The 21,683-nt window shown below is 36.7% G+C and overlaps 1 protein-coding gene across 1 annotated transcript; it reads right to left on the bottom strand.

Annotated features, from left to right (window-relative positions):
* Window positions 1-1,438: 1,438 nt before the first annotated feature.
* Window positions 1,439-12,639, bottom strand: LOC106181255 (glutamate receptor 2-like). The gene is made up of 16 exons (XM_087009592.1): window positions 12,394-12,639; window positions 11,662-11,861; window positions 11,138-11,191; window positions 10,117-10,278; window positions 9,548-9,748; window positions 8,677-8,781; window positions 7,741-7,851; window positions 7,027-7,145; window positions 6,626-6,713; window positions 5,628-5,986; window positions 5,050-5,248; window positions 4,538-4,791; window positions 4,106-4,208; window positions 3,206-3,343; window positions 2,796-2,912; window positions 1,439-2,563 (listed from the first exon to the last, which is right to left on the bottom strand). The coding sequence occupies exons 1-16, from the start codon at window positions 12,632-12,634 to the stop codon at window positions 2,489-2,491; spliced, it is 2,526 nt and encodes an 841-aa protein (XP_086865718.1). The 5' UTR covers window positions 12,635-12,639; the 3' UTR covers window positions 1,439-2,488.
* Window positions 12,640-21,683: the final 9,044 nt, after the last annotated feature.

Below are 21,683 nucleotides of genomic sequence, written 5' to 3'. Positions count from 1 at the left end.
TGGCTGTTATAAGTTATACCGCAATAACTGAATTGCAGATTTATTTTGCGTTTGCTTCCTTCCATCTGAGGTCATAAATGTATGCGTGTGTCGATCTATTAAATCACTGTCGAGTTAGTAATTAGTTAACAGGATACCAGAAGAATAGGATACATGGGTAAGAAGATATGACATTTAAGGCACATCTGTCATCACTTAGCTGAGACAATTTCTCGTACATAAAGAGCACTTTCCTCTCCTGAAGTCAATGTTTAATTAGGAAGGTCGATAGTAACTTGGCCAAAGCCTTGAGTGACCCACCCGGGGCCAAAGTGGATGTGCAGATGCGTCTGCTTCATTATAGCCCGGTAACTGCCTACTGATCGATCAATTTACGCTGATAACTCATTTAAATACAATTACAAATTAAATTACAAAGAATAGCGATGGGGTGAAGGAATTACTATTGCACTATTGATTGCTTGAAGCTCCGTAGCAAAAACAAGTGATATATTCCTTCTTTTTCGTGGCACAATAAAACGAAGAGGGACACTAAAGATTGACACAGTACTCGATAGGAAATTCAGTGACTCTCATGCCCTCGCACGGATGAGCTTTTTACGGCAATTTTGAAATATCTTCTGATGACATCACGCATGTATTCATGCACGTATTCATCACGCACGTATTCAGTCCTTTACAGTCTAAGCAAGAAAATGTGGTTTACATCTAGTCCTCATGAGTAATATCAAGCAGGCTTTTCGCACATTGTCACTTTTTGATCCCTATTGAATAAGCCAAAAGAAAGTACATGTGCTAATTTATACATTTCCAGGGTATAGAATATAGCCACAGAGCCCTGAACCTAGATCTCATTCGTTCACATTTCTATGAACTTTTTGATGCTGAATTTATAAATCCATGTGCAATTCTGACGTGGATGAAGTGCTACATTTTTTTAATTGAGAGATGGGGTGATTTGACAAGTTATTTTATAAACGTATAGGTTTGCGTTTTTTTTTCGAAAGAAATTGAAACAGTAACATTCAAAATATTTCATAGTGTATAATTTGGGCAAACAAAGTTCCCTTTTTATCTCAATAAGAGTTCATTTCCATTAAAACTACGAAGATCGATCCAACTCCGAAGGAACTCTCGCTGAATGCAATCAGCTGTACAGATTAACACGCCCCCTCTTGTTTTCAACGTTCTCATATCATTACCCGCTTTACTTTTTTCTGCACTACGCCAGGAGGAGGAGTGTTTATCCGTTAAACTGGTTGCATTAAGCGGAGTTAGATCGACCTAGGTAGACTAATGGAAATGGAAATGAGCCCTGAGGCTTTTAGAATGGGGCCACGTGGTGCCTCATCACGTGGTATGGACGCATTGTGCTAATAGGTCAGGGACACTTTGCACTGCGGATCTCACATTCAACGATACAACTATAACTGAAATATTTTATTCATCTATTTTATACATCTTGTACAAACTATACACTTAAAAGAGAAGAGCCATTGCTCTAACTTTAAACACCGGTCGGTGAAATTACCCTGTAAAAAAATTACCTTTGACAAGAAAAAAAGAGATCGTTACTACACACGCAAAATCCAGTTAAAAACACATACACAATTATGTAATGTTCTACAGGCTCGTAATTACATTAAGTTTAAATTAAGTCGTTTCCTATTCACACAAATAGCTTTCAGAAATCCCTGTCAGAAATGAATGCTGAAGTTGATTATATATGGCTTCACAAAAACAGCTTTTACGTGTATGTGAAACGTTAATTCAATTGGCACCTTCATTTTCTCAGCCACATGTGAACCGAAATCTGTGCTTTAATTACGCCAAATCTATTCTATAGGATCAATATGAGACGGTGGAATTCTGCTTGCTCTTAGACGCACCTTTCACTCTTATCCTCTGAAATGTAGATACCTGTGTACCTAATAAACAACTACGTTGTCAGAGATATTGAATTTTTAGCGTTACATGTAGAAAGAACTGATGAAAATGACATATACCAAATAAGTGAAGGCTAGATATTTTTTCCGTCGTGGTTATGATCAGCACAACGAGGCTGTAAATTAACGAATAAAGTAAATCTGAAAATAGCACCAAGATTCACTGTGTCATATCTGGAATAAAGTGCCAAAATATCCACTGGTCGACATTCAATGACGGATCCAAAGAACCATACCCCCTAATTGCTTTAAAAATACACCCTTCCACTCTTTTTCTTAATAAAAAGAGTCGTACAATAAGCGAAACTAGTCAAACCAAGCAAATTTATCCCTGTGCAATACTTAATATTACAGTAAAATTATCCTCGACAACGATAATATTTGCCTAGCTTAACAAGGTTAAAAAACATTTCTTTGTATACCCCCACCCTCTTCTACCCTCTAAGCAAAATATTGGATCCTTCAGTGACATTTACGTGTTGTCGCTGAAGTCTTTTTCTTCATCAAAATCTGATTCAGATTAAAATATTTCCGGAAATTCTCTAAACTTCAGTATCCGTTTTTCTCTCAGTTCCTCTGAAGGTTACCATAGTTTGTGACGGTATGTACCCCATCTGCTAAATGAATAAGAAACAAACTGTTAAATGCGTAATAATGTGGTATACATTCAATGTATTTCTTTTTTGTTTTTTTTTTCTCCTCAAGATGTAATCATAAAATAAGCGCCTGAACGTTACGACATTTTACAGCTCCTGTGTATATTCGAGGAAATGTGTCTTTAAAAAATTATTTTTAGCTTAAATCAAATGCTGTAATGGATATTTCATGATATCAAAAATCCAACATTACCGCAGCTCCATAGGAAGGGGGAGGCGCGACACATTCTTCAGCATAGTCCCCTTCGTGTTCTCCTGGGCCAGCAATAGATAGCCGGGCCTTAGAGCGTACGGCGTTTTTAAATGAACCCTGCAAAAAAATCAACAACTTGAAATAAGGATTTCTTTAGTTTTTCTTTACGGCATGGAGGGTAAACATAAAGCAGCTCTATTTCAATGATTCAACGTGCTTTGAAGTGTAATTCATCTTTAAATGTGTAATTTTTTCTGCGTAAAGAAACCAAAAGCACACATCAAGGCATCAAAACGCGCTACTCTTTCTTTCTTAAAGACGTGACTGTGAAATTTCCCAAAAATTCGAGCTGTTTCAGTTTCTTATGATGATCATAAAAAGGAAAAAGAGACTAAAAAACTGCAGCTAACCTTTGATCTTTTAGCTTCTTTTCTTGCATTGTAAAGGAATTCAAATAACGAGACCAGCATAGCAAGCATAAGTCCTCCAATCAGAATATAAAATACGCCTGCAACGTTATTCAGTTTTAGCGGGTTTGTTTTGGAATCCTGCAAAATAACTTTGTGAAATAACAACAAGATAACTTACTTACTGAAGGTGTCTTCAATAAAATGGATACTTGGTAATGTGAATTCATTATAAACGATATCTCGGCCATTAAAACAGGTGTATCATCAACAAAGAGCCCTGACTACAATAAATATACTGACAAATCTCTTATGCTCATAACGCAGTAATTAAAGTGATAATAACTCTTCGTTTTGGCCAAAAAATGAATTTTCCTGGAGTAAACAACAATTTTCCCATACTAACCAATGGTTAATGAATCCATTTTTACATTCAAAGTTAGTCCCTGGTTTTTTTCTAAAAAGTTTGGTTTTTTGTTAAAATCTCTTAAGAGATTTTAACATAGTATAGCCATCAATGGAGGTCACGTGGTCTAAAGACAAGCTCAGATATCAGAATAATAGCTATAACAGCCGTTTTTGTGGGAAAACAGAATATATTATATTTTTATGAGTCACTCACAATGTTTTTATTGTGAAATACAGATTTCATACGAAGAGTTATTATCCCTTTAAACATTTCCTACGTCCACATTTGAAAAGCAATATTTAAGATCCGCCAAACTTATAATTTCTTAAAGTCTTGTGTATTACGATGTTGATTTATAGTGAAAGCAAGTCTTAGACTGGGTTCCCACAGATTTAGATCGATCCATCCGATCTAAGCTGACAGTCATCTAGTGAGACTCCCCACGGGGATAGAACGATCTAAAATCTATGGGAATGCAGTCTTCGTTCTCTTACCGGCTTTTGGGCACATTCGCCCTTGTCATACCACCACTTTTTCTTCAACTTCGTTAAAATACCGCGCTCATCTAATTGTAAAATAGCCAGATTAATTTTTTCCCTGAAAAGATAAGAAGAGAAGTTTTACAGAGTCTGATGTAATTCTTTTTTCAAGAAACTCAAATTCGCTTGTTTCTGCTTTCAACTATCTGCTTTCAATTACGTACTATTCAATCTGACCAAGGCTAATGTTTGCACACAAAATTAAGGTAAATATTTAAACCCCTTACCATGAATTCATTCATTCAATTATATTACGTCAATATCAACTAAAAGAACCGTTTAAAAAAGAAAACTGAATGCTTTTTTATCTAAAACACACACACACACACACACACACACACACACACACACACACACATGTTCTCAACCCAACCAACAATAGAGTACCTGAGGTTCTCCGGCTCAAGACCAACGGCCGTAGCCACGCCATAGCCTTTGTTTTGAATATTAGGTCCAACCATCATGGTATCACAAGGCTTCTTTTGGTTTTTATAGTCGTTTGTTGTTGATTCTAATAGAAAAGCATATTTTCCCTTCGATTCTCTAAGTTTCTTTAATCCTTCGTCGGTGCTTTTTACAAAAACTCCTGGTCTTGAAGTCATGAAAGCCCACATATTTTGGTAGGTTTTAAACTGAGAGTTCTGAAAAGTAAAAATCATATCCTGAACAAGACATTTTTGACCAAATACATTGAACTGAAATAAATAACTGAATATTACTGCACTACTTAAAGCCAAAATAGGTAGAACTAGCACAAAAAGACAAGTAAAAAGAACTTAAATACTGCTTCTTTAAAATGAGGGGTAACTTGCTTCAGAACTCGTTCACTGAAAATACCACGAAGCATGTTGTGTGTGTGTGAGAGAGAGAGAGAAAGAGAGAGAGAGAGAGAGATGTACTTTAAAAAATTTCGCTGTTGATCCCCCCTCCATGCATCCGTATTCAATTTCTGTTTGTTGAGCCAGATCTTCGGCAGATCTTATCCGTGGATTTGTTCGTTCTATAGTGAGGAATGCGGCGAGGTTAGCGGTGTAGGATGAGATGATGATGAGCGAGAAGAACCACCAGACGGTTCCTACCAGACGACCAGATAGCGACCTGGAATTTTAGACACAAAGGACTAATAATACACTGCAAAAAAAGAAAAAAAGATTATTTTCATGTATTGTTTTCCAAAGCAGCTGTCGCAACGTGCCCGGTTTCATAAACATAGTCGTAATTGTTATACAGTTGTACTTCTTAAAATAAATAGACATATGAAAGGCAAAATTATTGTATAATACTGACATATATATTTATTGTCAAAATCGGCAATGCGGCATACAATAGTCACGTTTTCATTAATTTCAATAAAACAATTAGTAATGAATTATATCGAATCCATACTTATTAGATACCACAGGGATTTTTATTTCATTTCATGAAAAGTCGTTAGCCTTTCTCTTAAAATGCCATACAGTCTTTTGTGCGTTCTTACTTGGGGAAAACATCTGCTCCTTGCTGCATGACAGCCCCAAAGGAAAACCACAAGCTGTTCTTCAGTGAAAATACAGTCTCTAATTCAATCACCTCCCCATTCTGCGCCTCATTGTTCCACTCCAGAGGGCTTATCCGGCACACGAGGAACATGACGACGCTGACACCGACAAAGGCAAAAGCGATGCTCATCCAGATTTTCTCATCGAGAGGGTCCAAGAAGGAGAACACCCCGGGTTTCTCTTTTTCTGGTTTTTTAATCATGATGCTGACCCCTGTCCTCATGAAAGGTTTAGAGAAATCGACGACCCGCTGACGCTGGGCTGTTATCGTTAACGAGCTGATAGCCATGTCCGCCTCCTATATGGATAGATAGAGGAACAAAACACTCCATCATCAAGCAAAACACTTAGAACGATGTTCGAAATATTTATATGCATTTCTCACACGCTTTGTTAACAGTTAATGTGCTTATACGTAACAACAGAGTGTATTTGGCCAAGGTGCGTCTTTCTAAATGTTAGAGAGGATCGGATGTATTGCAGTGAGAGTAGCAAATCAATTTCGGAAATGGACGCAAGAATAAAATAATTTTCACATTTAATGCCACTGCATTTGATTTCGATAGCACTCACACAAACACACACACGCACACGTAATACCACTACTGCAATATTGTGCTCATCCAGCTACATGTAAATAGTGTGTTGGTGCCATATTTAGGCGAACAAGCACGTGCGAGGGGGCTACGACTGCGTCCACAACTTTCTTATAAAGAATGTACACTAAATTGACGTCAACAGATTGTCTGAGCTCTTTGAATAGTTTAATTCTATCGAATTCTTGGTTTGGAAAAGTCGAAGTATTATTCATGCATGTGTATATCTGGCTGTTGAAGCAAGTGGTATGTATACTAGTAATAACACATAAACACACTGCATGTGTAACAGAAACTGGCACTCGACATAAGAATAAAATAACGCTGTCCAAACCACTCACCCCTCGAGTTAGCTCACCGATCATACCGTCCCAATGTGTGCCATTATATTCCCCGTACATTTTGTCGTCCACCAATTTTATGGTGTATCTGAATTTTAACAAGGCAGCAAAGATGTCAAATGTACAGACAAAAAAAGCAGAAAATGATAATGCACAAAATAGGATCCTGTTAATGACATATTACTACAGCTCAGGGTGACAGAGAAACAATACAAAGAAAATGAGCGGATGTATTGTTTGTCTTTATACAATGCGTCACGCAAAAAAAAAATTCCTCATGTTTAATTCAATATTATTTAACCTATTAAATCATGAATATTTGAAAATTTATAGAATAATTAGTTGAAGTGGAAACCCTGATAATGTTTGCTGTAACAGATATAAGAGCATTATGTTATAACCTGAAGTTAGCGATTGCGGCCAGTTCCCTGGTCAGGTCCACACAGTAGCCCTCAAACCTGTCATTGCCCACCAACGGCTCCCCGTTGTCCTGTTTTTTCCACATCACATACGGCTCTTCCTAGAGAAAAAAACGCCCAGCTGCAATTAATTAAATGGGCAAAATTGGCCTTTCCAATTGAATAATTCATTAACAAAAATTATTTTCACCATCACTTGTTAAACTGTCTTTTCATCATATTTTTAATCTAGCCGTCAGAAAAAGATAAGTAAATAATTTCAGAAGGCTTTGTGTTGGAGGAAATTGTAAATGTTTTTTCTACTAATCAGTCAAATTTCAGCTTGCTTGCACAAAAAATTCTGGCTTGCTATTTTTCGTACTAATGTTTGGACCCTCTTTATGTAACAAATCATGCAGTCGCTTAAATGAATAATTATTAACTAGCAACGCTGATTTGATCGCTTTATCTAATCCTCCACAATTGTTCAAGTTTAGGATCGTGATTAAATATTGTGCAAGTTAAATTCATGTATGTACTGCAGGAAATATCTAATAATAGATAAACTTTCTCTCTCTCTCTCTGTCTCAGTCTCTCTCACACACTCACACACACACACACACACACATACACGCCTACACGCATGTATTCAAGCACGCACACGCACACGCACACGCACACACACACACACACCTGTTCCGAAGCACAGTAACTCACCTCGTTCATGGTAATGATATAGGAGCCATTCCCCCGGTGAGTGACGTTTTTCTTGGGTGTGTCAAACCAGTTCGGGCCTTTGAATCCGCGCTCACGCGACCACTCTCCGACCTGATATTATCAAAATATTGGACATCTAGTCATTGGCTAATCAACTTTTATACTTTATAGTGTTATATTCGCAGCCAAGTTGTACACAAATTGGCATTAGTGGTTAAATATGTATAAATACGAATCAGCAGACGCATGCCACGTGAATCAGTCCATGCAAACAAAACAAAAAAAAACACAACGGAATTTGCTTCCAAAGATACATGTATAAGTAATTTCGGGCAGTGATACTTGACTGCTCACAACATGACACACATGTTATCGCTGGCATGCTGTAAAAGGTACTGCCTGGAAGCTCTATGTACACGTCTCCCTCGGTGAATAATTCTTAGAACAGCGCGCAATTATGACTACACCTCTGGAGATTCTTCTGGACACATAATCGACGCGAAGGCGCTGAAGCAGAAATCCATGCTCGCGATAACCCACCGCAATTTTGTTTTGGCGTGTTAATCACCGACACTTAAAGAACAGGCGTTTAAGTAGTGACTATTCCCCGTACCCCAAGTGGCATTCTTTAATGTACGAGGCCGCCAAAAAGATTAAATTTATTTTTAACAAGGAAAATATAAGTGTAATTTGGATAACGTAAAAGCTTAAAAGTTGAAATCTTTTAAATAATTTCTTCCTCGTTATAGGAAATATTATCTCAGAAACACTGCCTGCAGATTAATTGCAACACGGACCACCTCTTTGTCAGATAGTAATATATACAACGTGGAAGACGGAAGGTACATGTACCTCGACACTTCTACATGCATATAAGTTGTGGCGGATAGCTGGCTTAATTGGTAGGACAAATTAAAGGGAACAATACAATGGTACCTTGCTTCGGCCTTTAAGCGAAACATCTGTGACGCTAAGGGTAAAGTTCTTCCTCTTGCCAGTTCTGTCGAAGACTATCTTTCCAGACAGCCCGGAAACATGTGACTGAAATGAATAGAGACGGCCATTACAGTTCCCTCCCTCTTGACTAATAGGATCACGATACGCCACCATTACCAGGCACTGTATCTTGCAAACTTATTAAAAACAACATCAATCATTGAGAGGGAGAGTGGAGAGTATGTTGTTTCTTGGATGTCATTTCGGCCCCAAGGGTTCGATAAAGACACGCATTAAAAGTAATGGCACAACGGCCCCGTGGAGCCAAGATGTGATTATGGAGAATGACAAGTTTGATATGATAGGTTTATAAGGGCTTAAAGAGACAATGCCCGGAAATATGCTGTTTAAAATGTCCTCTCTTTTGCATTTTCTATCCACTTTGGTTAAAAGAGTTCACAAATCTTTATGGGTTGAAATTAATACCCTATCAAATGTTATATGTTTACGCAAAGTATAAATAAAAGGAATGCATGTAACCGTCTATTTGATCTTGCCGTGTGAATAAAAAATAGTATATAAAAACTTCGGATTTTTTAGTTCGGAACTCAATTAAGAGATGGTCCTCTAGGGCGGAGAATTATAGAATTGAAAAAAAAACAACAACCATGTTCATTGTTCCTTTAAGTAACGTATTACATGTAGCATTACTATTCAAGTGCAGGGTTCAAAGATAATATTAAAAACCTGAGTACCTTCTTGTGCACATTAAATCAGAATCCAAACCTCTGTCTGACCTTACAACATAAATGCCATAAAATCAAATAAAGTCTTTTAAAACAAAATAAGGTGTGTTAAAGCAATAATTAACCTGTTTTATGGCACTTATTATCTCATTCCCAAGGTGCCATGGAAAGGGGGACGGGGACCGACATAATATACCAGGCGCATCGTTGTTATATACTACCCCATCACGAAATATGCCTCGAAATATGCTCGGGTTCCTCTCCATCATGTAGTTAAACGCATTCGCCAGGACAGACACGGAGTCCACTAGTAATGCTGATTGAAGCTGAAGTCAAGAGAGTTTTCATTCTGTAATTATTATTATTATTATGATTTACCTTTTCATGGAGTAATATAATAGTTTTTTTTCAAAAACAAACAAACAGTCAGATATTCTCATATTATATATTGCTTAACCACCAATTAATTATTATATTTAGAATGTAATTAATGAAAATAAAAGAATATGTTATGAAATATGATTTCTATTCAAATGGGCTTCACGTTGTGAATATTTTGTGAGTAATATTAAATGTGCAATTATATTAAAAGTAAATAACGTTTGTGATTACACGGCTGTAAGAAATTTAATATAGATACATGTACAGCCTCCCCATTCTAGTTTATGATAGCAATCTTGTCTAGTATAAGTACCTGTATCCTGTTTGTGCCGGCTCCATAATATTTTGCTGGGCTCTCTTTTCTCCAGCCTCTCAGGAACCTTCTCAGTGTGGAGTCGGAATAATTGAGGAGATTAAAACCCGTCACATTGGCGCCGCCATATTCGTATTTTGTTAAGTCTAGTTCATCCATAGCCTGTTAATGAAAATAAGCATGGCGCAATTGCACGCACACACCAACGCATGTATGCACACGCACATGTCACACACTGTGTGCGTTTGGAAGAAATTAAAAAGAGGGTAATACAAAATTTGAGGTGCTTTTGTTTTCTGATATCCTCGGCTTATTGTTACTTTCATCTATCTCGTCTTCAATACAACAATGAACACTTTATATCCTAAATATTAAAAAGCTAATGCAAAATTTACATGATTTAAATAGATTGGCCATTATTGGGAAGGCCTACCAGTAAAGAAAATTGATATCTTAACATCATTTTAATATGAAATCAATAGATAACTGTATATCTATATATTTTGAAACAATGATTGTTATTTTATGTAAAAAAGAGAGGCTAATGACCTGTGTATTTTCACACTAATGATATACTATAACTAGAAACTAGTAATAAAATGTCACTCGTTACAATTGATTCGGTACTCCCAATTCAGTGTATGTCTTTACTGTCTGTGTACTTATTAGTGGGGAAACCACTTACATGATGTACGTTTGAAACCAAAGCGTGACTAAGCAACTTCATTTCATGGGCTTTTTCCCAATAATGACATACTAAGTATTCAAAAATTCTCAACGCAGAAAATATGCCAATTGAACGCCGTAGGACTTTACGAGCACAAAACTTAATTATCTTCGCATTAGCCATCTTTCTATATGACTGGAAACTAATATAAGCACTGCCAAGAATCAGATTATCAACTGAGCATGACATAGCAAACAAGCTGCCTTTTTATACTCCCATTGGTTGAAGCCACATTTGATTACATTTTCTTAGTGAAATAATTTCTTTGTAAAACAGGAAATACTAGACACTCACCAATGTACCCAACAAGTAATGGTACCCGATTTTGTTCATACCAACAACTGGGATCTAGAACAAAACAACACAGAAAAAATATAGGAGAGTTGCTCTGTGACTTAATGGGGTAACATAAATTATTATAACAATACCTTTCAAATACTCTTCAGTTGAAATCATTCGTTTCCATTAAAATAATGAAAATATAAATCACCTAGCCATAAATCAACCGAGACTAAAATGCAGTTTTATTGATCGGTAAAATAGAATGATGGCGGTCGGCTTTCTAATTTCCCTAGTAATACTGGTTTTGTTCAATGAACCTTGTTCGCAAAGGGAATGTCGATTTACTAGGGTGTAACTACACTTTTTCACTCAAAGCATATTTCTGTTATGAAAAGCGATGCCTTACTGATTAAAACAAATTCTAACTTCTGCGCAAATTGTTTTCTCATAAATGGCGACAAAAGGAACGGAATTTTGCAAAAGTATTAAATCCTATCAAAACAGACTATAAGTTCGAACAATAATGTAACTTGTACCTGTCTCAAAACTTCCTCTAGTGCAGTCTGGTCCGCCATATCTAAAATAATATATTTGGTAGCAAACCGTTGAGGCAGTTTGTCCAACTCTCTTAGATCCGTGTATGCGTCACTGGCATTACGTAACCTGTAGCCCATCACTGGCTTGGGTGCTTTAAGTTCTTCCAATCGACGGTTCAGGTATGAAAACCGAGAAAACCCTGCAAATACCACATTACAGACATATAGCTACAGAAATGGAAAAATGTCCTTTATTTCTTTATTCTGTCTTCTCATCTAACATGTATACAGTCTATAGTCTAGGAAATACCTTACTTTTTCCACTGAAGTGGAAAAATATGTTAGCAAAGATTTTTCAATTGAATCACGTTTATTGTGGGTCCTTCGCCTATTGGAAATTAGTCATAACACAAGCTTTTTAAACTGGTTTCAATCACAGGCTAAGTCAAACATTATACCTCTGTACAATGTTGGCCGTTTTGGACTTTGACCTTAAAAGAAATTTTTCCATGGGTCAATTCTGTTGGGAAATTATTATGTGTTTTATTTGTTCCACAATGACAATGATTCAGTTGAAAAAATGCTTTGTTAACATTTTTTGTCCTGAGTGATTTTTTGTATTGGGCAGGTAAAATACACTGTTTGTAAAAGGGGGGAAGTTTCGTGCAGAAACCTAGGGCACAATAAATGTTGCAAAAAAACGAGCCAGGATACTAAATTTGTTTCACTTACCACCCTCGCTATTGAAAACGTAATATATGTAGCTGTTCCACCTTAGGTAGATTATGGTCTCTATTATTGCGTCAAGGTGATCTGGAAGCATGTTGATGACGTACTCGTTGTCAAACTGGTGCGTCACACCCCCTTTGCTGGGGGTTAAATAAGGCATGTGTAGTTTATTGGCAAAGTCTATGGCGGCAGCTGCGGTCGAGGCCTGGTCCAGTCCAATTATTGCAAATATACCCCTTGACATAAGCTTGCACACTAAAATAAATACAAAGGATTTGTGTGTGTGTCGCATTCCAGAAAGAAATCCAGAAAGATTTTATTTCGACCAAGGCCTAATTAAATTCCATTTAGATTTTAATTTGGCCTATAGGCAGGATTTTTATTTCAATTTTCTCAAAATTCAAATCCGCCTAGGCCATATCAGTCTGGCCTGCTGCATATATACAGAACATACACAAAGGTATGGTATAAAGCAACGTAGCCCTATGCGTCTTACTCATCTGCTTTACCACTTAATCTGTTTTAAAATATATTTGGAAACTTCATTGAGAGTACAAAAATAGAGTTTTTATACCGGAATGGGCTCCAACTGTTTCACATTTCCGCATGCAAGTGCTAGGCTTTCACATACGTGACCATTAGGCTTGCCGTTTTGCATAAAAACGGGGTTTAAGTGCCCGCAAAATTGGTTGTGTTGCACAAGCTTAATGTTTTTGCTCTTAATCTTCGACATTTTTGAGAAAAGCTAATAGGTTAGTATACCGCTCTGAATTGTAATTGAATCTAGTTCCTCCCATATCGCAAATACCATTACGAAGCGGTTAAAACAGTCCAGCTACAATATACTCATTTACCCCTTTATGCAACAAACATTGGTAAAAGTATCCCTTTTGGCAGCAGCAGTTAAGTGTTTGGGTACTTTAGTGACGCGTGACAGAGCCTAATTACCCTGTCAATTTGGCAAAAGTGAAAATTTTTTGCCCTAACTAAAGGAGAAATCAGCCAAATATAGACAGTGCACTCTATTTGTGGCAGCCATTTTGTCTGAAACCGATAATTAAGTTATTGAAACTGAGCCTCGCGTGTTAAAAGAGTCATAGCTTGGGACTAAATAATGTTTGAATATAAAGAAGGTTAGCAAAATATAATACTTTAGAGATGCGCAAGATTGATTATGCGGGTATAGTTTATACTCTGTGGAATTACTTTCAGCGCAATTGCGTTTAATGTGCTTTTTTCTCCGCGCAATTTGTAGATGGTTATAATTTGTGTATGTACATGGTCAGAAAATACAGATACATGTTGTATCATAGATAAAGTAGATTATAAGACTTCTCCCTTGACATGTGTATGCGCTGAGATAATGTCATTTTGTGAAGTATCAATGCTTCAAGTCCAAACACAATATACATGTATTAAGAAATACTTTACAACTACATATTGGATACTTAACACGCAGGGGCGATTCACAGGTTCTTAATTAATATTACACAAAATGTGGGAAAATATCGAAATGCATGCAACCGTAATAAACTAATAACTTGGTGGACTCGGTGTCAGCCTGGCCCTTGGTTCTGTGCAATGTTAGAGCCAAGCAATATTTCATGTATTGAAATTAATTACGTGGTATAGAAGCAATCACTAGAACTATTATACCTACTAGCACCAACCAGATGGTTAGGGCTGGACAGGTTTATGCTGTCACTTGGCGGCATTTGTACTGTTAGGTTGAATTCCTTGTACCGACCCTTGTTTCTGTTAAACTGAGACTCTTTGTACCTCAGTGCGGCCTCCTGTTTGAGGGAAACCTGGTCCAGTATGGCACCTTTAAAGGGAACAGAAAAATATAAGTCAATCTTATATATGAAAGTGGCCTTTTTTATTCAGCATTTACATATATGACATGGACGTTATGTAGTATATTTGTATGTCATAGTTTTCCATTGCATCGACTCAAAGCTAGTGGATACAACCAGAAAGAAAGACTGAAAGAAAAACAAGGAAAAAATTATAAGCTTGACAGTGTTGGTCACAATTATCCCGTGATTTACATTTACAGCTTGATATCGCCCCCCCCCCCCCCACCACCCCCTCCTTGAGGTCGGTTTATTATACGATATAATCAAAGAGTCAAAGTATAAACAATACACTGGGCGTGTTTGATTTGTATAAACCAAAAATACTTGCAAACAACTCTAACTCATACATGTACATTGAACTCGTACATTTTTCTCCATTATTAAAGTCTGTTTAAATAGCCAGTATCGAAGTAATCTAAGAAAAAGAGGTAATGAGTCAAAGTGTACCGATGTATCAAGTCCTTTTAATTCTGAAAAGCAACGTCCCTATCTGTACATAATCTTAAAAGCAATAGTGTGTTTCGTTTCTTTATAGTCACTGTGGGTTTTGGTATGATACTAAGTGATAAGAAATCGAAGGGTTTTGACGTTCTACTGCCGATAAAACATATCAGCAATGTGAAAAACCCCCATTATGTGGAAAGGGTCCAAAACGAAACAGAATATGTATACGTTTAATGGACAGCTATAAATAGCCAGATGATGAAGCCAAGTGCATTCTGTGTGTCCCCAGCCACTGGCTGATTCACGCACGCCTAAATGCCACGTTTTCATGGGTGTACTCCTGTGGGTTGCGAGGCGAAAAAGCATAGCTGTACTGTATCTAAATGAGGAAATCTTATGAGCCGAGGTTCCAAATGTCAAAAGACCCATTGTTCAGTCCATTGCTCTCATTGTGAGCTGTTTTGACAGATAAATTGTGTTCTACATGTACATGTATCAACAAAATAGATTCACTATAAAGTCTCTATTTAGATATCTTATTTGACTTTTCATAATAAATATTTAAACCGCCAGCCTGCCCCTAGTTTTCACTCTTCTTTTCTCTGGTATGTACAGACTGTCAGCCAGGGTAGTAATAGATAACAGCTACATGTATCTTATTTCATTCAACTTTATCCTTTTATTTTCCCTTATCTAAAAATACACATTGAATTACCAGAGGAGGTTGTCACTGATAAATGTTCATCTCATGAAGGGCATTAATAGCAACGCCATTAGAGTAGGTTTTGTAAAAATGAGACTAGAAATTCAATAAAAAGAGATTCATGACTTCGTCATCCTTTTCGTATTATGATATCATTTTTAAAGGGCAAGATAAAACTACGACCAGATATCTCAGGTCGATATTATAATGTACGGATGTTGCCAGCTTATTATTCAGTGAATACCCTACATTGTATCAAAAACAAACCCAAAGAAGCCATAACAACAGCAATACAAGCTAAAGTATACTTCTTTTTTTCTGTTTTCTCTCACCGGCATAGTATATAGAGTTAAACACGTATTAACAAAACATACTTTTATTAAGATATTACGTACGGCATACAAAAAAACCCTTCAAAGTAGCCAATTGTAAATTACTTCCCTTTCATTCTAACGTCATTTTGACAGATTTGAGGAATCTTAGCTGTGCAATTTAAACTCTTTTTTCACAGGTGATGCCCATGAAGTGGTAAATGTCGCAAAGTCGCCTGAGGGGCCTTATTTTTTAACCAATGAAGTCGCTTTCTATCATGAAGTAGTAACGCTTATTATATTCAGAAGTGGTAATATACTGTGAAGTATCTTAACATACGTATTAAAAAGGGTATGTCCTCAGGTAAATACTGTACATATTTATAAAATTTTAATATAAGGCGACTCTCACAGCCGACGTTCAAAACTGTCAAAAGCAAAATTCCAACATAACAGACCCATTAAATAAATATAACAACAGCAAAATAACTCTAATCAATCATTTCGAGGACGAAAAACACAGAACATACTGGTCGCACTAAGCTGTACATTCAGGGGACAGTGTTTTAAGAAGAGGCAAGAGATTGATATAGTTATTATGTGTGATGTATAGATTGCATGGGAATCTTTATACTGACAGTGATGGACAATATGACTCATGGACTTGACACTTGAATCAGCTAGGGTATATTTATCATTTGTATAGTTAGTTTTCTAACACAAGATTTCAACGAAACTCCATTTTGCAGTTACCAGGGCACTTACCAATTGCAAGGCGTCCTGATGTAAAAAAATTACCGTACATAGCAGCCTTTCGACTAGTTAAGCCTTTGGACTACTTTGATTTGACTGATACTAAAGGGAAAGATATGGACACCTTGTATGTCCATTTAAAATCTTGGAAAATCGATGAAATTGTTTGCCTTTTCAGGTGACGAGTCCATTGTAATATGGACTAATTTCACGCAAAAGCCGATAAAATCAGAAACTTTTAAGGAATGATGAGAAATTCTGTTGTAGTGTTTTTTCACTCAGCTATATATCGGGATTTAGATCATTTTGATAGTTGCCCTCGTGGCAGAGAAATCCCCAAAACCGAAAACCATTTCTCTCCAAATGGCAGAGCCAGCGTCACTTGTACTTTATATAATTGGACGTTTGGGAAGCATACTTGTTTTATTAAACAGAAAAACACGCTTGCTGAATTACTCCTATGACGTTATTATATCCGCTCTGGGTCCCTTAAGCCGCAAGAAATTATCAACTACATCAAGACTTCAGTGGAAAACTACATAAAACTTCAGTGGAAAATTAATTATTCTTATCTACGACCAAATGTCTCTCACCACTGTATTAAAAAACCTGAAACCCTAGTGGGCGATAAATATATGCAAACAGTCAAAGTGACAAAAAGCCAGCTGCATTGCGATATGGTTTGCGTAAGCCAACTATAGTCTTGAACGAATTTGAAATCAAACCTATAGATTGTATTTGTTTGAAATCTGTTCTTATTTGATAAGGCTTAATTCGGTGAAAGTAAATTTGCCAGTGCTGAACCATTCGTCACTAACCTCGAAATGACTGTTTGGTGTGTTTATATTACAGAGAACCCAGCCTACTTTTGCGCAAATCTCATTCTTCAAACATGCTAGAATGTAATCGTGCATTTACTGTCAATTTCAGACCTCCAAAGCTCTATATTCCAGATTCCCATTGATGAACAAGCTCTGTAGGAAAATAATGTAAGCAATCAATAGTCAGCCTTGCGGAAAACTCCTTATCTGCAAAAGGCGGTTAGTAAGCCTTATTCCAACACGGTCCCTGTGGGAGAAACAACTCCAAGCATATCACAAATAATCTCCTATTTGTTAATACCAATTTAAGATGCGTTATTGTGTCAAAGTTGTTTAAAAGTCACTTCGTCAAGTAGGCCGTGGCTGAGAATTTAGATTACGTTTATTTGACATTTCCCTCACTGAGCAAATGGGCAATTTATCTTTGTGACTATAAGAAATATTGCCTTGGTACAAGACGGGAACATGGACCACACCCCCTTTCCAAAGTGGCAGACACATCAAGAAATTATTTACCGAAAGTGGAGACAAAATTGATCCGAGGCCAATAGACTTCTTGATAAGTTGCACCTTTTTCCTAATTTTTAGTTGCCTATAAACTAGCCTTAAATCACACGAGAGTTCATGGTATTTGAGGAGTGTTGAGTCAGAAATAATGACAAAATGGTTGGGGCAAAGAATGAGATAATTGGTTTTTCTTAAATTCTGAAGATTTTTTGTGGGCCTCGACGAGTTTTCCAGGTTACTTTTTGTAATGTTTTCTGAAACGACATTCCCGGTTTTTACTGAACGGTAACCCCTCACCTCACGCAGATTCTCGAACGTTGAATGACGTCCCTTTTTGCTCGTTTTATGGTTTGTTAAATGAATAATTTGGAAGTTACAATTTAGAACCATTAGAAACGTAACTTTTACCATTGTTTTTGTACATGTATATAAGCCTGCAAGCTACAGCGTGCATCCTCGCACAAATAAAGTGCATTCTAGTAAAGTTAAACTGATTTCAGCAAATCAATACAAAGACCTTTCCGAACGACTGCATGGCTGGGTCGCATTTCCAACAGTCAGTATTTCTCCGTGGCTTCACTTCCTAATTTTTTAACCTACGACGCAAATTGGCTTTGAATTATTCCGTCTTCAGTAAAGTTTAAGCCATTTCATCATGACAGCTTTCACTTGCGTATATATATATTACGAGACATCTATCTCTGTGATATATTACTATTTACTTTCGAGGACATGCTAGAAGTTTCTAAAATCTTCTGTATACCATGTATTTTGAATACCTAGGCCAACTCCAATTCAATGAAATCAAAAGTAATTTACCGAGCGCTTTCAGAGGTCAATTGCCATGTTGACAGGTCAAATGCCTGGCGAGAATTGTCTCCAAAGTAGATTATCTAAATTACAAATTGCATACTGATCGATGTGATCACCTTATGTACAGCTTCGATACAAGGCTGGCAAAGTGGAGGAACTGAATTATCAATGCATAAAATTGGGCACTTACATTGAACGCATACATTGAAAAACGCACCGCAGTCACAGGGGGTTTGATTTTCATTATAAGTTTGATTGAACCTTAATCTTTGTGGCGAGCTCAACCAGTCGGAACGTGAAATGTCATTGCTTTCGGGAAACTTAAAGAGGTTATTTAAAGTGTACGAAATTGATGAGGTAATAAATCATGTAAGGTACCTGAAGTCAAGTTGTTTTAGATCCAACAAAATAAGTTTGATTTTCAAAAATATATCACGTTAAAATAGTTATTACTCTTTTTTCAGAGAGGATGAAAAATTAAGCATATGCCTGGAAAAAATCCAAGATAGATGAATGTTAACCAGAGGTCAACTAGCGTGATAATAGAGTTTTTCTGGCAATTCTTTGGGGCTTATTCCTGCCGCCAGAGTATTTTAATATCTTATTTTCTCAACGCTGTAAAATACAATAATTAAATCATTTTAGACAAAAACTGAAATACTGTTAAAATTAACCCATTAGAAACCCCCATAAACGGTATAGCATGGTTGTATGGGGTGGTGGTTACACTAAGGTTAACTCAGTTTCGTGCTTGGTGTAGAACAAGGACGAACTGTACATTAGAAAGAGGAAAAATAAAAGAAAAGAGAGAGAGAGAGATCATCTTTACAAAATTGCCTTTTACTTTTATATTCCTCACATCAATATCTCGATGTATGGCTACTGTCGACAATTTAACCGATAATTTTACTAACAGCAAACGGAATAAAACATAGACACCATTTTCTCAATTTACCAATAGAGTTATTGTATAGAGTGTAAATAATCTGTCATTTTAAGTTTGCACATTTTATACGTACCTTATTCTAACCGTGGAAACAATAACTCTTTCATTTTACTCATATATATGATACATGTATATATGTCTTCAGCTTCTCATTTACAAACAAATCTCTACTTTAATGGATAATAATAATAATATAACTAACGCTATTATTAATATCTGTCATGCAGAGATAACTGTTTTACCTTACCTATAGGTATTTCTCCAGGTAGAAAAAATTGTGCGCCCACTTCAGTCCAAAGCAAGGCCGCAAATGCCAGGAAAACCATGCTCCTGATACCAGAACGCTTGACGGTAGAGATATCCATGGCAGACGTTTTGTCCATTGTCACTGTTGCTGCTATCAGGCATGAAACGTTATTCCGATAGCGACTGCGAACTGGTTTTCTTCAGCGAGAACTGCCCACTAGTATACGCTGCGTACCCATCGCATCCCGCTGGATCACGCAGGGCACAATATATATTTCATGACAACAATTCCTGTCCTAACAATATTAGGAATAGAAACAACGGTCGCATAATACCGTCACCAATTCCGACTATTGACGAGAGTCAACGTAGAAATGAAGCAGCACTCTCAAGTGTTCTTGTTTGCTTGGGCAATCAAGGAAAATTGTAAATTTAAACAAATTACCACGACTCTCTGTTAAGCTTGCTTTGTACATTATCTGTTGAAATGCCAGACAGAAATCGATCGACAAGAGACTCTTGTGAGTGAAGAGAGGTAATTGTGTGTTCCTTTGCTGGCTTTCTATGCAATCATTACTTGCCTTTTCCCCCACTGGGAGAGTGTGTTTTAACATTAAAATGCTAAGCCAGCAGGAAATGTTGACCATATACCACTCAACTGCTTTGGAAAAGAACATGCAACATTAAACAGGCTCATTTGGCAATGCTGTCTTCGGCTGCCTTAAATAGAGAGTTTGCTGAGAGAATCTCCAACCTTAACATAGGACTGATGACTTATCTCACCCCAAAACACTTAAAAGCGCGTCCTGGGAATGTATTATTTACTGTCAATTGAAAGGGAAAAGCTATGGCGGAGAGCAGTAGAGGCGTTTCATTGCCCACTATACATAGTATGATGTATTCTACTGGATAAAATCCGCTCTCAAACCAATTTAATGAATCGATATCATGTTCCCATATTTGTCAATCAAGGCGGTCCGATTACATTTGTTTCTATTCTCGCGAGGACAATCATCTTTAAAGCCAATACGGTGCTGAACGTGTTTAAAGACGTGATTATCTTTTGAGCAATATTTTTTCGTTTTTATATTTTGTTCATGTAAGTTAAGTTTGTGGCATTTAATATAAGGGAAATTCTGTGTAAAAGTAGAAATTAGAAGTTTACACTATTAGCAATACCTTTTGTATCTTTCAGAATAAACCAGCATGCACTGGTGAAAACATGACACTTATATCTGATTTTTATCCTGTTCACAGCAAGATGCCTAACTCGAAAGCCCCATTAATTGTTTAAGCTTGCTATTACGCTTTGGCAACTGTGTGCAATGTGATACTCAGATAAAATCTCTGTTTCGCCAGTAACAATCAGAACACATTAAGCAATAAAAATCATGGTAAATTTACATTATAAATAATTAATATTTTAAATATATAATATTATAAATTAAAAAATAATTGTAAATAAAATTATAAAAAACACGAGAAACGTCACAATACGTACGCCTGGATTTAAAACAATCACACTGGTTAAACTATTATGAAGGTGTATTAATATATGAAAGGTATGTGCGGTACACTCGCAGTTTGCTTCCAGGAAGGTCTCGTATGGCTGATCTATGTTTAATGAGCACGCAGAATTTATCAGCTAGCAACGCTGCTGTAAGCACATAAGAATATATGCATGCAAACCCCTACTAGTCATTACATATTATTAATACATGCGTCAGGTGATTGTATTACATGGTTTTAAGTGACATGAATGGAATTAGATAATATTTTGGTTGACATGTATATGTGCCAAAGTTTAACCGACGCGTGTTCGTGCATGTAAAAAAAATAGTTTTTGGTTGCATCAACACAACTATAGTTGGTGATCATCCCCCCCCCCCC

Source organism: Lingula anatina, chromosome 3 (genome assembly GCF_051362555.1).
Source record: "Lingula anatina isolate TDL-2025a chromosome 3, LinAna3.0, whole genome shotgun sequence".
NCBI classification, from domain to species: Eukaryota; Metazoa; Brachiopoda; class Lingulata; order Lingulida; family Lingulidae; genus Lingula; species Lingula anatina.
Note: the sequence above shows the minus strand (reverse complement) of the source record. Positions and strands in the feature narration are given on the sequence as shown.

Coding starts and splice junctions, on each gene's coding strand:
- LOC106181255 (XM_087009592.1), bottom strand. CDS start 12,634: ATGTCAAGGGGTATATTTGCAATAATTGGACTGGACCAGGCCTCGACC. Junction 7,852..8,676: donor CGCTTAAAGGCCGAAGCAAG/GTACCATTGTAT, acceptor TGATAATATCAG/GTCGGAGAGTGGTCGCGTGA. Junction 6,714..7,026: donor GCCGCAATCGCTAACTTCAG/GTTATAACATAA, acceptor GTTAAAATTCAG/ATACACCATAAAATTGGTGG.